The sequence below is a fragment of the Theropithecus gelada genome, chromosome 6, assembly GCF_003255815.1.
Source record: "Theropithecus gelada isolate Dixy chromosome 6, Tgel_1.0, whole genome shotgun sequence".
Classification (NCBI taxonomy): Eukaryota; Metazoa; Chordata; class Mammalia; order Primates; family Cercopithecidae; genus Theropithecus; species Theropithecus gelada.
In genome coordinates this window covers 107,545,698-107,557,827 of record NC_037673.1, presented here as the reverse complement: position 1 = coordinate 107,557,827, position 12,130 = coordinate 107,545,698, and the positions used below count along the sequence as shown (strand labels likewise).

Genomic DNA, 12,130 nt, shown 5'->3' with positions numbered 1-12,130 from the left:
GGATAAAGAATAATATTACAGCTATGGTCCTTAACAGCCAAACCATGCAACATACTTTCATGGCAGACTTCTGAAAATGTATGTTAACTAATGAAGTAAGCAGCATTTATGTGTGTGGTGTATTTAGCCTCTGCAAAAAGATATAACCCTGCCTTTAAGTATCATTCTCATAGAAAAGTCTCCCCCAAAGAAATATTGATAAAGACAGTAAATGAACAGAGGAAAATACAAACTTAGAAACAGGTAATAAGTAGATATGATTCAAATTTTACCTGCAGTGTAGTAGAAGTGATAGGAAACATGTCAGAGAACTTTTAGATTGATTCTGTATGTGGACCATGCCATTGAAAAATAAATAGCAGATTTTGAAATGAAAAGCTTAAAAAATGTTTGAAAAATAATTTAAGCAATAATCTAGTTTGCTATTTTTTAGGACCTTGGAGGACTGGTCTCTGAATTTTCCTACATTTCATTTTTCTAATTTGGAGCACTAGTTGTCAGCTATTAATAATAGTTTATACTAAGTAATAATTACTGGTAAGCTAATTACTTTATAGCCTTTAAAAAATGCAGTTATTTTTCATGATTCACTGTCCAAAGAGTAAAACAAGCCTCAAAAGAAAGAAAGAGGGAAGGGAGGAAGAAAGGAAATGAGGGACAAAACCCTGAGTATTTTATTTGCAATTTGTATGCTGTGATAGAATATTGTAACTTACCTATCAGTACATTTAAGAGAATCAGTAAGAAATAGCACATTTAATATTTAAATATATAGTGGGTTTAAGTATATTAATTATACGCGAAAGCATAAAATTGGTTTTTTCTAAGAATTGCTCAAGGATATCTAAATACATGTCATGATTAGTGTATTTTAAACCACTGTGGTTCTTTATGACGTTCTGTTGTTTTTCAACCTAATTGTCAGTGAGATAAATATAGCATTACAGAAAAAGATGCATTAACCAATATATTCAGTGACAAGTATAAACACTCAAACTTTACCAGAATTCAAACAAAACCGTTGCATATTCTCCAAATTAAAGTAACAAAATTTTCCTTCCCCCTACCTTTTTTTTTTTAACTAGCATTTTGTTTTCTCAACTGTTGAAGGTATGATTTGCTTTTCTGATTTTCTAATTGACTTCTGGAAGAATAGTATTCTAGAGGGTTTTGAGGATTTTATTTGGGCAAAAACAATTGTTTATTGTATACATTGAAAAATCGGTTTTAAAAGAAGACATACTTTTTGTGAAGATTAATGCAAACTTTGGTTTGTTTAATAAAACAATAGTTTTGAGGTATTCCCATACCCAGAACGCTTAAATTTTCGAGATGCAAACCACCGAAACAACAATAGAGAATTCAATGAAGTGTCAAAAAGAAAGTTAATTGGTCTTCATGAAAAACACAAACTTGAATTCAGACAATGAATGAATGGAATGCAGTATCAGCCACGTGCCCATGTTTGGAGTGTCAGTTGATGAGCACCAAGAAGAATGGGCAGCTTTACAGTTCAGCAAGCACAGATGGACTCTAGAAAGATGGATCAGCTTACCAGTTTGCTGATCCTCATATTATCAGCACTCAAAAGCTTCAGTCATGGGGTCATTGTCAGTTCCTAATATTCTGAACTAGTTAAGAAACTCATGGGTTCATGTGGGTCTTGTTACTGCTGTGGCCCCTGGGAGCTGCAGGGAGACCTCCTGGCCACAGGTCCACCTGCCTGCATGGAGCTCATTATGCGCTTATCCCTCACCCTTCTATCTTCCTTGGCTGATTCTGACAGCCATCAAATGCCCTCCCAGATGCACTCACTGCCACCCCCATTTCCTTTGTTGACAGCACTACTGGATATTACGCTAAATGTTGGTTTTGTTTGTTGTTTAGTCTGTTGATACATGTTCCAGCAGCAATTACATTTGACATAACCTATATATTTATTTTTGTTGTTGTTGCCCTTAAAAAGCACATTGTGTTTAGTTTGTGAGGGCTGTCATAACAAAGTGCCACAGACTGGGCAGCTTAAACAACAGAAATTTATTTTCTAACAGTCTGGAGGCTCCAAGTCTGAGATCAAGATGTTGGCAGAGTTGGTTTCTTCTGAGGCCTCCCTCCTTGGCTTGTAGATGGCTGTCTTTTTCCCTGTGTCTTCATATGGTCTTTCCTGTGTGTCTGTGTCCTAATCTCTTCTTAGAACAACATGCATGGGTCACTTCAGATTAGGGCCCACCCTGATGTCCTCATTTTAACTTAATTGCCTCTGTAAAGATCCTGTTTCCAAATACAATCACATTCTGAGGTACTGGTGGTTAGGACTTCCCCATATGAATTTTGAGGTGATACAAGGCAGCCCATAACACAAATTTTTAAAAGTAGATTTTTGTGGATTGATCACCCCTGCTGTACCTTCCCTACCCCCAGACTTGAGCATCTAGAAGGCAGGAAGTCTATTTCTCTTGCAATCCCCAGAACCTAACAGTGTCCAGCACTTTGCAGCTATTTCATGAACTGTTGCTGCATAAATGCACAAAGGTTGGTAAGAGACATGAAGTTGAAAAGTGGCACTATTTCTGACTGCCAGAAGTAGAACCTGGTGAGTAGACTAGAACATGTTCCGATGAGAAGAAGCGGCAGAGAAAATACAGTACATTTAAACCGAGACAGCTTTTGACAGAAAGACAAATGATTGTTGCTTTGGACACCCATTCTCCACATCCAGCTCTGGGAAAGGAATGGAAGTTGAGGCCCTTGCGGAATACCAAAGGTCAGGTCTGAATCATTTGAGAGCAAAGGTAATTAATGATTGTCAATCGATCTTTTCTCTTAAGCTCTTCACTTTAGAGTCTGAAAATACTGCAGGTATAAGAAAGAACAATGTTGTAATGCAGATAGATCGTATTTGTTTCCAGTAATTTACCACTGTTTCTTAAAACTAGCTGTGCTTAAAAAAAATGAAAAGTTTAAATATCTCCTTTAGATACTATGTCTAGGGATATGCTGAGTTCTTAGACACCAGCCAAGCAGGTTTTAAGAGTGTAACTGAGACTCCTCTGTCCCTGCCATTTTTGGCTTAAGGTTCTGACTTTGAAGCAGGTTGGAAGACTACCACAAGGCCAAAGTAACGTTCATTTTTCTAAAAGTATACAATGATTATGATTCAAATACTAAAAAATGCCTAAGGTGCTAAAAATGCCTAATAGTAAAAAAAAATGCCTTCGTCAATGTAACAAATATGAAGTGAGCGATAAAGTTTCCTTAGTCATGTGTGTTTTGCTGTTGGATATTCATGTTCCCAAGTTCTTTGGCAAAAGTTGTTGGCTTTTTTTTTTTTTTTTCTTTAAGCAAATGGACAGTTCTTGGAACAACAGATTGTTAAAATAGGTGTAATAATTTCTGAAAGGTAAGCTATTTTTCCCCTACAAATTAGACTTGGGTGCTTTTAGTATTGATGCTTAGAAGTTAAATGTTAAAGCAGTGTCATTTCGTTAAAATGGAATATCCCAGCAAAGCACAAGAACACAGGAATGACAATACTTACCTGACCTTGCTTTTCATTGCTTCCTATGCCTACAAAGTTCTTATAGGTACTTTTATCAACATTTTTGGTTTCCAATGTAACTTAATTTCTCACTAATATTTTAAGACTGTACTTAAAATATGATTTTTAAAGTGGCAATATAGAAATGTAATCACTTTATATCCATTTATATGAAGTGAATTTAACAGTAGATTCAAACTTAGGGTCCCCTCAAGTTAAGCCGAAACTGGGCTTTTGTGTGCTGTGACTTTGTTATAAGTCTTGAAAAAAGCTTGTGTATTTGAGATTATTTTGTTTTCTTCACCCATTCCTGGATAAAGGAAATGTCAGAAGTGGCTGCTTGTCCCAAACAAGGCAGATGGTGGAAAACTTTCTGAAGGAGCTGGGCAGAGGAGAGGAAATATGTGGAAAAGTAAGGTGGTTGGGGTGGGGGGAACCACGTGGCTCAGAAAGCTAGACCCAGTCCAAAAAGGAAATAGTTCCAGCTCTTGCAGAATGAGCTCTCTTTAAGACCCAAACGTGGGTGGCGGCTGTGGACTGGTGTAATTTTGAGGGAGTGGTGGTAGGCGATTTGCATTCTGGGATAATGTGAGGGCAGCAGGATAGTGGAAGGAACTGAAGTTTAGAATCTGGAAACCTAGTGTGAGTTTCAGTCCTACCCTACACTGCCTGTGTGACTTTGGGCAAATCATTGACCTTTTTGAGTTTCAGTGTCTTCGTTTGTTTAATGGTAAGACCAATATTATAGGCTTATCATCAGGACAAATTAAGTAATGTATGCAAAATTGCTTTGTAAGGTAGGATGTGCTCTAAATGTCACTGGTGTAGATCAAAGATAGTTACTGTTCAATTATTCCGAAGAGTGAACACTGTTAACCATCCATATTTCCTACCCTAGATCTCCTGACAAAATGGATTGATTGGGGTATACCAAGTATTACAGTCAACTCAATGATTAGGTTACCTCAATTAGGGCTTCCAAAACCAAAATCTAAACAGACATCTAAGTCTGTTTGTTAATCTGTTAATGAGGTGTGACTCTTAATTGTTGTTTATTAAATGTGAAGCTTATTTATTGCAGAATGTGGAGAAGCAGATCTGGAGGGAATCTTACCTAATTTCACTCTGCTTTCAATCAGGACTGTATTAAATGTGAATTAGCTCTGACAGATGGTTGCTGGATTCTGTTTCTAAATTTTTTAAAGAAGATTTCACAGTTTTTCTCCAATTTCTTTTAGTAATTTAACAATTCTTATGCTGAGTTCTTCCTTAGAGCTGACCCAAATCTTAGTTGTAATTTTAAGTCCTTTCCCCCCTCCTGTCATTACTGAAGATGGAGAACAGCTGGTCGGCAACCTTATGCTAATCATCCTTTGTATATTTAAAGAAGAGTTACTCAGTTCCACTCCCTCGCTCCACCCCCTCCCACCACCAAATTCATCAACTAGTATTCTCTGAATCATTCATGGTGATGACACCTATCTCCCGCCCCTCCCTCAGACACTTGGCTGTTTCAGGCAGCTGGGCAGAATGTGTTGTCACTGGCCACATGGACTTGGAGAGAATCTGGGCTGCTGCTTTCTTTCCTCTTTTATTTTGTTCATAATCTTTGGCCTTCTAATAAATGATCAGAATAACCCTTAACAGTGTTTGATGGAGTTTTGCAAGGATACTTATCATAGAATCCTTTGAAAGTTAGACCTCCCTGGTGACTTAGTGCACTCAGCCAGACATACCATTAAGCTGCTACTTTGCCTGCTAAAAATAACATTGATTGATATCTCTGATTTATTGGACTTAATCTTGGCAGACATTAAGCTGAAACTCTCCTGAGTGTAGTGTATGTTCAGAAGCACACTAAGAGTTTGAAAGAGTTAATGGTTTCCCCAGTGCTCTAAGTTGCAGTTGGGAATAAGTGACCATTGAGGAGAATTGAGCTCATTAAGGTTATCCCATGTAGTTCCAGAGTAGATCCTGTTTTTAATCTGAATGTGTGTGCTTTTGTGTCTCTATAGGTTTATTACCCAGAACTCTTTGTCTGGGTCAGTCAAGAACCATTTCCAAACAAGAACATGGACGGAAGGCTTCCTAAGGTAAGATCCCTAGATGCCATTTTGTTAACACTATTTTCAATATTGAAACAATTGTTTTAAAATATCAGAGCTTTTTCATTTTAATACCCATTATAGGCTGCTATAAGAATCCATCAATCTGATACTATGATGACCTTGGAAATAATGTGCTTTTAAAAAATATCATAAAGTCCTCTGACTTAAAGTTCACATTATCTTCCTTTCTTCATAAATAAAAAATTTTCATTTAAAACATGGAATTAGTTTATCAAATGTACAATTTACAGGTTTTAAATCTGTTCCATTCCTGGTTAGACAAACTCAAATACAATGATCAAACTAAAAGATTTCTTAAAAGTGTAAGAGATGATGACATAATTGCCTGCTAATGAAGTCTGAAGGTCTGATAAGATTATCCATGAAGCAAAAGGGAAGACCAAAAAACTGTTACATGTCTTTCTTCTAATGTTTAAGCCTAAAAACCATTTTTTATAAACATGGTTTCATTGTTCTGACATCTTAGGTATGGCAGTTCTCTGCCTCAAAATTTGTAAAATTTATATTTTAGATTTTAGCATAATTTCTGAAACAAACAACAACTACTTACCAGTTTTTACTGTAGATACTGAACTTTGCCTCTTAGGGTAAATACTTATTTGACCTCAAGCAGGAAGAGTGTACTTTTTAATGACTTACTGATTTTGCAGTTAATAAAGAAAAACAGAATCCACTGAAAATAACAGTTCTATTTGAAAGTTTCATAAGTGTAATTGATAATGGTGAAGCCTCCCCCAGCTATTACTGGTATTTCAATGTTTAAGAAATTATTTTATTTACACTCAATAGTCTCAACAATTCCCTATCTTATACTGGCAGGCAGAAACTGAAGAGGTTGTATCAACTGGCAGTTTGCACTGAAAGAAAACAATCTTAAATCACTTTTAATCTTGCAGAGCATTTTTGAAGGTCAAGGTTGAAATCACTGGCAGAAAAGTAGGTGAACAAAATGGTTTGGCCCTGCCTGAACTAGACTTGCACTGATTTGTAGAGCTGGAGTGGAAGAGAGCTAAAATAGTAGCGCTTTCCTTAAAACACACCCACACCCCACCACCTCACCAACAGCACACCAGCGGCAGCAGCAGTATAACCGTAGACATTCATCACTGTGCCAGATCAGGGCATAATTCTCTTAAGGCAGCTGAGGGCAAGAAGTGAAAACAAAGCAAAGTATAGCCTTCGCATTAATTCTTGCCTCATTCAGGCATCCAAAGGTCCTCTCTTTGATACTGGTGACATAAACCAGAGGGGCACGACTAGGCACAGTTCCTTGATGAGCTCAGTGGTGCCTCCCCCTACTCTTAGAAAGCCAGCCCTGGTGTGCTAGGTCTTGTCCTCCACAAAGACATGCTCCCAGGGATGGGCACAGTGGATCATGGTATTCAGGTCTTCCGCTATCTTCTCTAAATATGTGAATAATATTTTAAGCATAGTGTATTTGTTCTTTTTCCAGAAGTTCCCTTCTGGAAAAGCATATCTTTGCATAATTGTAGGAAAAATAATCTTGACTTACTTGGACCAAAGCATATTATTAACTGGGGATTAATTTCCTAGTAGTCATCCATCGGGAGGGCTGATCCACCCCGAGGCACATTAACTGGCATGACTTCCAGGACGGCGGGGCTGTGGGAGCCACTGGACACATCTGCCCCCCAACCCCTAGCCTCTTGAATTACTCAAGTCCCTCAGTTCTGTTGGCACAAATATGTGCTGGATGATAGAACAACTGTTTTTTCCATGGATGGACTTTTTTTTTTTTTTGGCTTAAATTCTTATCAGGCCTGACTTACTTCTGGATCTGGAGAAAGAAGACTTCTTTGTGTCCCATCTTCAAAATGCCTCCTCCACTTGTTGCAGAAGCCTAAAATTCCTTTAGTGGGGGCAGAAAGCCTATTATTATTACTTGTAAATAGTGGGAGGGTGTGTGGATTGAAATCAGTTGGGGGAAGAGGATTGAAATCTAGTAAATCCAGGACTCTATAGGGAGGATGCATAGAACTCTGTCTCCTCAGGAGCACCTCTCCCCACGGGCTTGTTGGGCTCTGGGCCCTCAGGTTGCTGCAGTAGCACACCTCCCTGTGGGCCCTACTGCCATTGTCTCGTCAGGGTCCAGTCTGTACACCTCCCTGTGGGCCCTACTGCCATTGCCTCGTCAGGGTCCAGTCTGTACACCTCCCTGTGGGCCCTACTACCATTGTCTCGTCAGGGTCCAGTCTGTATGCCTGTCTTCCACACAGCAAGTTAATGAAGGGTGAGATGGGCAGGGACTGTTTTTGTTTCTGTTTCAATCTCTAAGCTTAAAATCGAATAGAGTACTCCAGCCATAGTAGGCACTCAGAACATGAAAGTGAACAAAGAAATGTTTATTATCTGGCACCCTGAAACAGAAAAAATAGTAAAAATGGTAAATTCAAATCTGAAATAATCTTCACTTTCTTTTTTTCTGGAAGTGCCTCTTCCCAAATCCCTTGTTCTTCCTTTTGTTTTGTTGTGTATGTTTCATGGAGGTAGAAGATTAGTACCGAGACTAAGATTTAAATAGAGAGATACACTAACGTTCTGTGTATTCACTCTTGAACAGAGTAAGTCTGAACAGGAGCAGTTTTAAGGCAAGCTGTGTGAAGAGTATAATTGTTGAGTTAACATTTATCAACTTTTGGTTTTCCTTCTTTTCTTGCCTGTGACAATTAACAGCCATTGAACTCTTCATTTGTCCAAAACCTATGTTTGTCCTATCCTGAACCATGGTAACTGTTTGACTGTGGGGTGAGATGGGGTTGGGCTGGCAGCATTATTTTAAAGACACTGGTATTACAGTGGATTTCCTTTTTTTTAAATTTTGGGATTGTGTACCAAGATTCCAAGATTGAAATTATTTTCAGAAATGCAAGTAACTACCCAATATTATGCTTTTGGAAATTGAATCTAGACTCTTAAGGGTGTGTGAATGGTGAATTATATTTTTATTTAATTTTCTGGTTTTGTCCCATTGGTATTTAATGATACCAAAACAACCTCTAAAATCACAACCTAAGATTGGAGTATTAAAGTACATAATGGTTATATATGTCCAAAAACTGTTGTATGCTCTCAAAGTCTGAGACTTTTAAGCAAAAAATTGAGGCATACCAGATGTTTAAATATGGAAAATTATACAGTAAGTAAGACTTTTTAAAGTTGAATTATCTGTTGCATTTAGTTCACCCCTGGGTTGCTGAAAATATTTATTCAATTTCAGGTTGTTTGGAAGTTACTGGCTTCTGAATTCTTAAAAAGAAATTTAGATGTGTTAATTTATAGGTCACAAAGTAAGATGATCACTCTAATCCAAGTACTTTACATCTAGTCAAATTGGCTTATTAAAACTGTCTTGTTAGAATATGTGACTTGAGCAGAAAAAAAAAAAAAAACAAAAAAAGAAAACCCACACGTCTTTTAAAACCACAAAGGATATTTTTTTCCAAGAAAATGTCAGTAATTAAAACTCCAGAGTTCAGCTAAAAGAGAGACTATTGTCAAATATTCACTATGTTCATACCTGTACAGGGCATAAAATCCATCTGTTGTAAATTAATACCTTTATTATGCATCATGTGGGCAGGTGGGCTTCACTGTGCTGTGCTTCTGCTGTCTGGTTGTGATGGAGAGCTCCTCTCCACTGTTGGTGCTGCAGCAGCGTATCCAGGAAGCCACATGGCGGCAGATCAGCAGTCACACTGAGATTGAGTTATTCTAGTCAGAAACACAAAAACCTTACTCATCAGGATTGTGAGGAGAGACTTAGAATAGCCCCAGTCAGTTCTGGCCTTGGTTTCCCACTAGCCGCCTCCTCTCCTACATCCGCTGTCTGGGCACCCTCACATTATTTCTCTCCCAGACACTTCCCATCTTTGGTACCCACTTCTGGCATGTACCGATTGCATGTAGAATAAGCCATACATAGATAAGATTTATGCAAGTTGGATATGTTTTTAAATATTTTTATTACATATTCAAAAATAGGTTATTACTCTTCTTCATCACACCCTCTGGACTCTTTTTTTTTTTTTAATTATCGACTGACCCTCCTGTGAGTATCTATCACCCAGTCTAAGGTTGGGCCCCATCTAATACTAGAAACTGTCCCAAGAAACCTGACACTGGGGAATGCTGCCTCACACATGGCTGGCACCACCATGACAGAAGCACTTCATTCTACTGAAGCAAAGGTGGCCAGTGTTTAACTACTTTATTTCCTCACAGACCTAATATTTACATTCAGGTGAACTGTGTTTAATATGTAAACTCTGTTTTGCAAAACAGCAAGAGTTCAAGGGTAAAATGTGGGCTGGGCAGGAAAAGCAAAATTTTAAAAAATGGTTTCAGAAGCATGACTAATTTTGTCTTTTATGTGTGTGTGTCTGTGTGTGGGTCTGCCTGCTTTGCAGGGAAGACTTCCTGTCCCAAAGGAAGTGAACCGCAAGAAGAACGATGAGACAAACGCTGCCTCCCTGACTCCACTGGGCAGCAGTGAACTCCGCTCCCCAAGAATCAGTTACCTCCACTTTTTTTAATCGTAACACCTCCATTTGTATTACATATGGTGTATGGGTATTGATGAGGTCATGGTATCATATATGGGATTTTTTTCTGTGTAAATCATCAAGTATAAGAAGAAACTATGGGACTCTGAGCCTTGCTTTAGAGAATTTACAGTGGACAAATAGGTATCATCAAACCAGTTTTTAATCATTCTGACTCAAGTGAAAACGCTCAGAATTTCACACTGTGAATCCACGTTTACAACCCTTACAGGTGGGCCTTCAGGCCTGGTTCGCTACAACAATGTCTTCCACAACTCAAACTCCCACCGCGCTCACACAACCGGTCCACTCCTGCCTTTTCACTCACACAGCTCCCGACTGCTTCTTGCAGAGGCTGAGAGTCCCCCCCTTTTTTTTTCATTTAGATGTAACAAACCTAGTAGTTTATGTTCATCAATTGTCTGTATATCTCTATATTTTATCCATGTACTCTTTTGATGTATAGAAGTAGTTTGAAACTCATTGTTTCCTTGTGGTAAGTGACCGAGATGCTGCCACAGGACCTGAGACACTGATGAATGGTGCTATTTTGGACTTTCAACATGCTCCTTGGCGAGGTAGCTCTGATGGAGTTATTTTTTATTTCCATGTTCTAAGAAGGTGTTGGTACTCTGTTTCCCTGAATGTTGTTCTCTAGACTGGATTGACTTGTATTCCTTGTGTCTTCAGTGTGGCTTTCTTCCTCAGTGTTGTAGGTTGAGCGAATGCTACCAGAGTGTGAGAGACGATTGTCTCGTTGACTGGCACTCACAGACATGCAGTCACGGTAGCGGGAGCAATCACAAAACTGTAATTTACTTACCAAATCTCTTCCTTTCCGTAGCCTCGCCTGCCTGACTTAGAGAAAGAAAAGCAATAATTTTACAGGCATTTTGAGGTGTCTCTTTGGGTTCTTTCTGTTTGAAAGGATACTTGTGGAAAAAAAGAGCAAAACCTTTTTAAATAAATTCCCCCTGAAAAAAAACCCAAAACACTGGCATCTGAGTAGGAATATGAAAATGACACCTTTTCCAAATATTAAATTGGAAAACAATGTCTTTACAAAATCATAATGCTTTTTTAAAAGGCAGAGCACTCTTTTTTTGGCAATTTTGATAAGCAAGGTGTAGATTTACATTTTTGTCCTTGCTCCCAACGAAATGGATAAACAAAAATAAAATACCATCTACTCATGGAATGTTGTTGTGTTAGCCAGTCTGAAAGCCCACCTTAATTTTTATATAACTGTCTTTTAGCTCTTCTTTTGACAGGGCAGGCCTTGTTCTGAACTGTTTCGCTTCTGACTGTTAAACACCGATGACGCATGCACTGCACTTCTTCGTTTTCTTCTTGCTCCCCCATTGGCCTGAGTTTCTTGTGCATTCCTCCTCTCCCTCCTTCGTTAGAATAGGTATATCAGCTGTGTAAATAGAGCAAGAAAACAGTATTCTGCATCTGTGGCATTTATGTAGAGTTGCAGTTGTGTACTGCTGAAAATGCAGGCTTTTGTAACAATGTGATCTTTACTGATGCACTCATGACAAGTACCCAATGTATTTTAGCTATTTTAGTAGTATTTGTTCAATAAATATGCAAGCTGTAAGGTAACTGTCTGATTTGGCTCATCATTGAAGAGGACTAGTTTTGAATGCCTTCTCTGGTTCTTGCTAATTCGTGTGTTCCCAGAGTCCCAGAAGTCAGGCCAGCAAACCCAAGGGCAAATATCAAAAGAGAGAGAATCAGCTCTGCCTTTCATGCGTTTTCCCTTTTGAGGATTTTATGAGATTAGGGGCTAGGCAGTGGCTCATTAAGATGGTATTTGCAGAGCTGCCTCTGGACACAAAGGAGAATTAGACCAAGATCCTTTTATTTCTACACTTTTTCTCCCTTCCAAGGCATTC

General features: G+C 38.5%; 1 protein-coding gene across 13 annotated transcripts in view; it reads left to right on the top strand.

Moving 5' to 3' along the window:
- The window catches only part of NREP (neuronal regeneration related protein), a 242,308-nt gene extending 230,471 nt beyond the window's left edge, over positions 1-11,837 (top strand). For all 13 annotated transcript variants that reach the window (XR_003119934.1, XR_003119935.1, XR_003119933.1 and 10 more), the window contains 2 exons: positions 5,554-5,631; positions 10,095-11,837. Coding sequence is in view for 8 of the 13 variants with exons in the window: in XM_025388853.1 (XP_025244638.1) it covers positions 5,554-5,631; positions 10,095-10,220 (204 nt within the window). In the remaining 5 variants the exon portion in view is untranslated. The remainder of the gene's footprint in view (positions 1-5,553; positions 5,632-10,094) is intronic.
- The last annotated feature ends 293 nt before the right edge of the window (positions 11,838-12,130 follow it).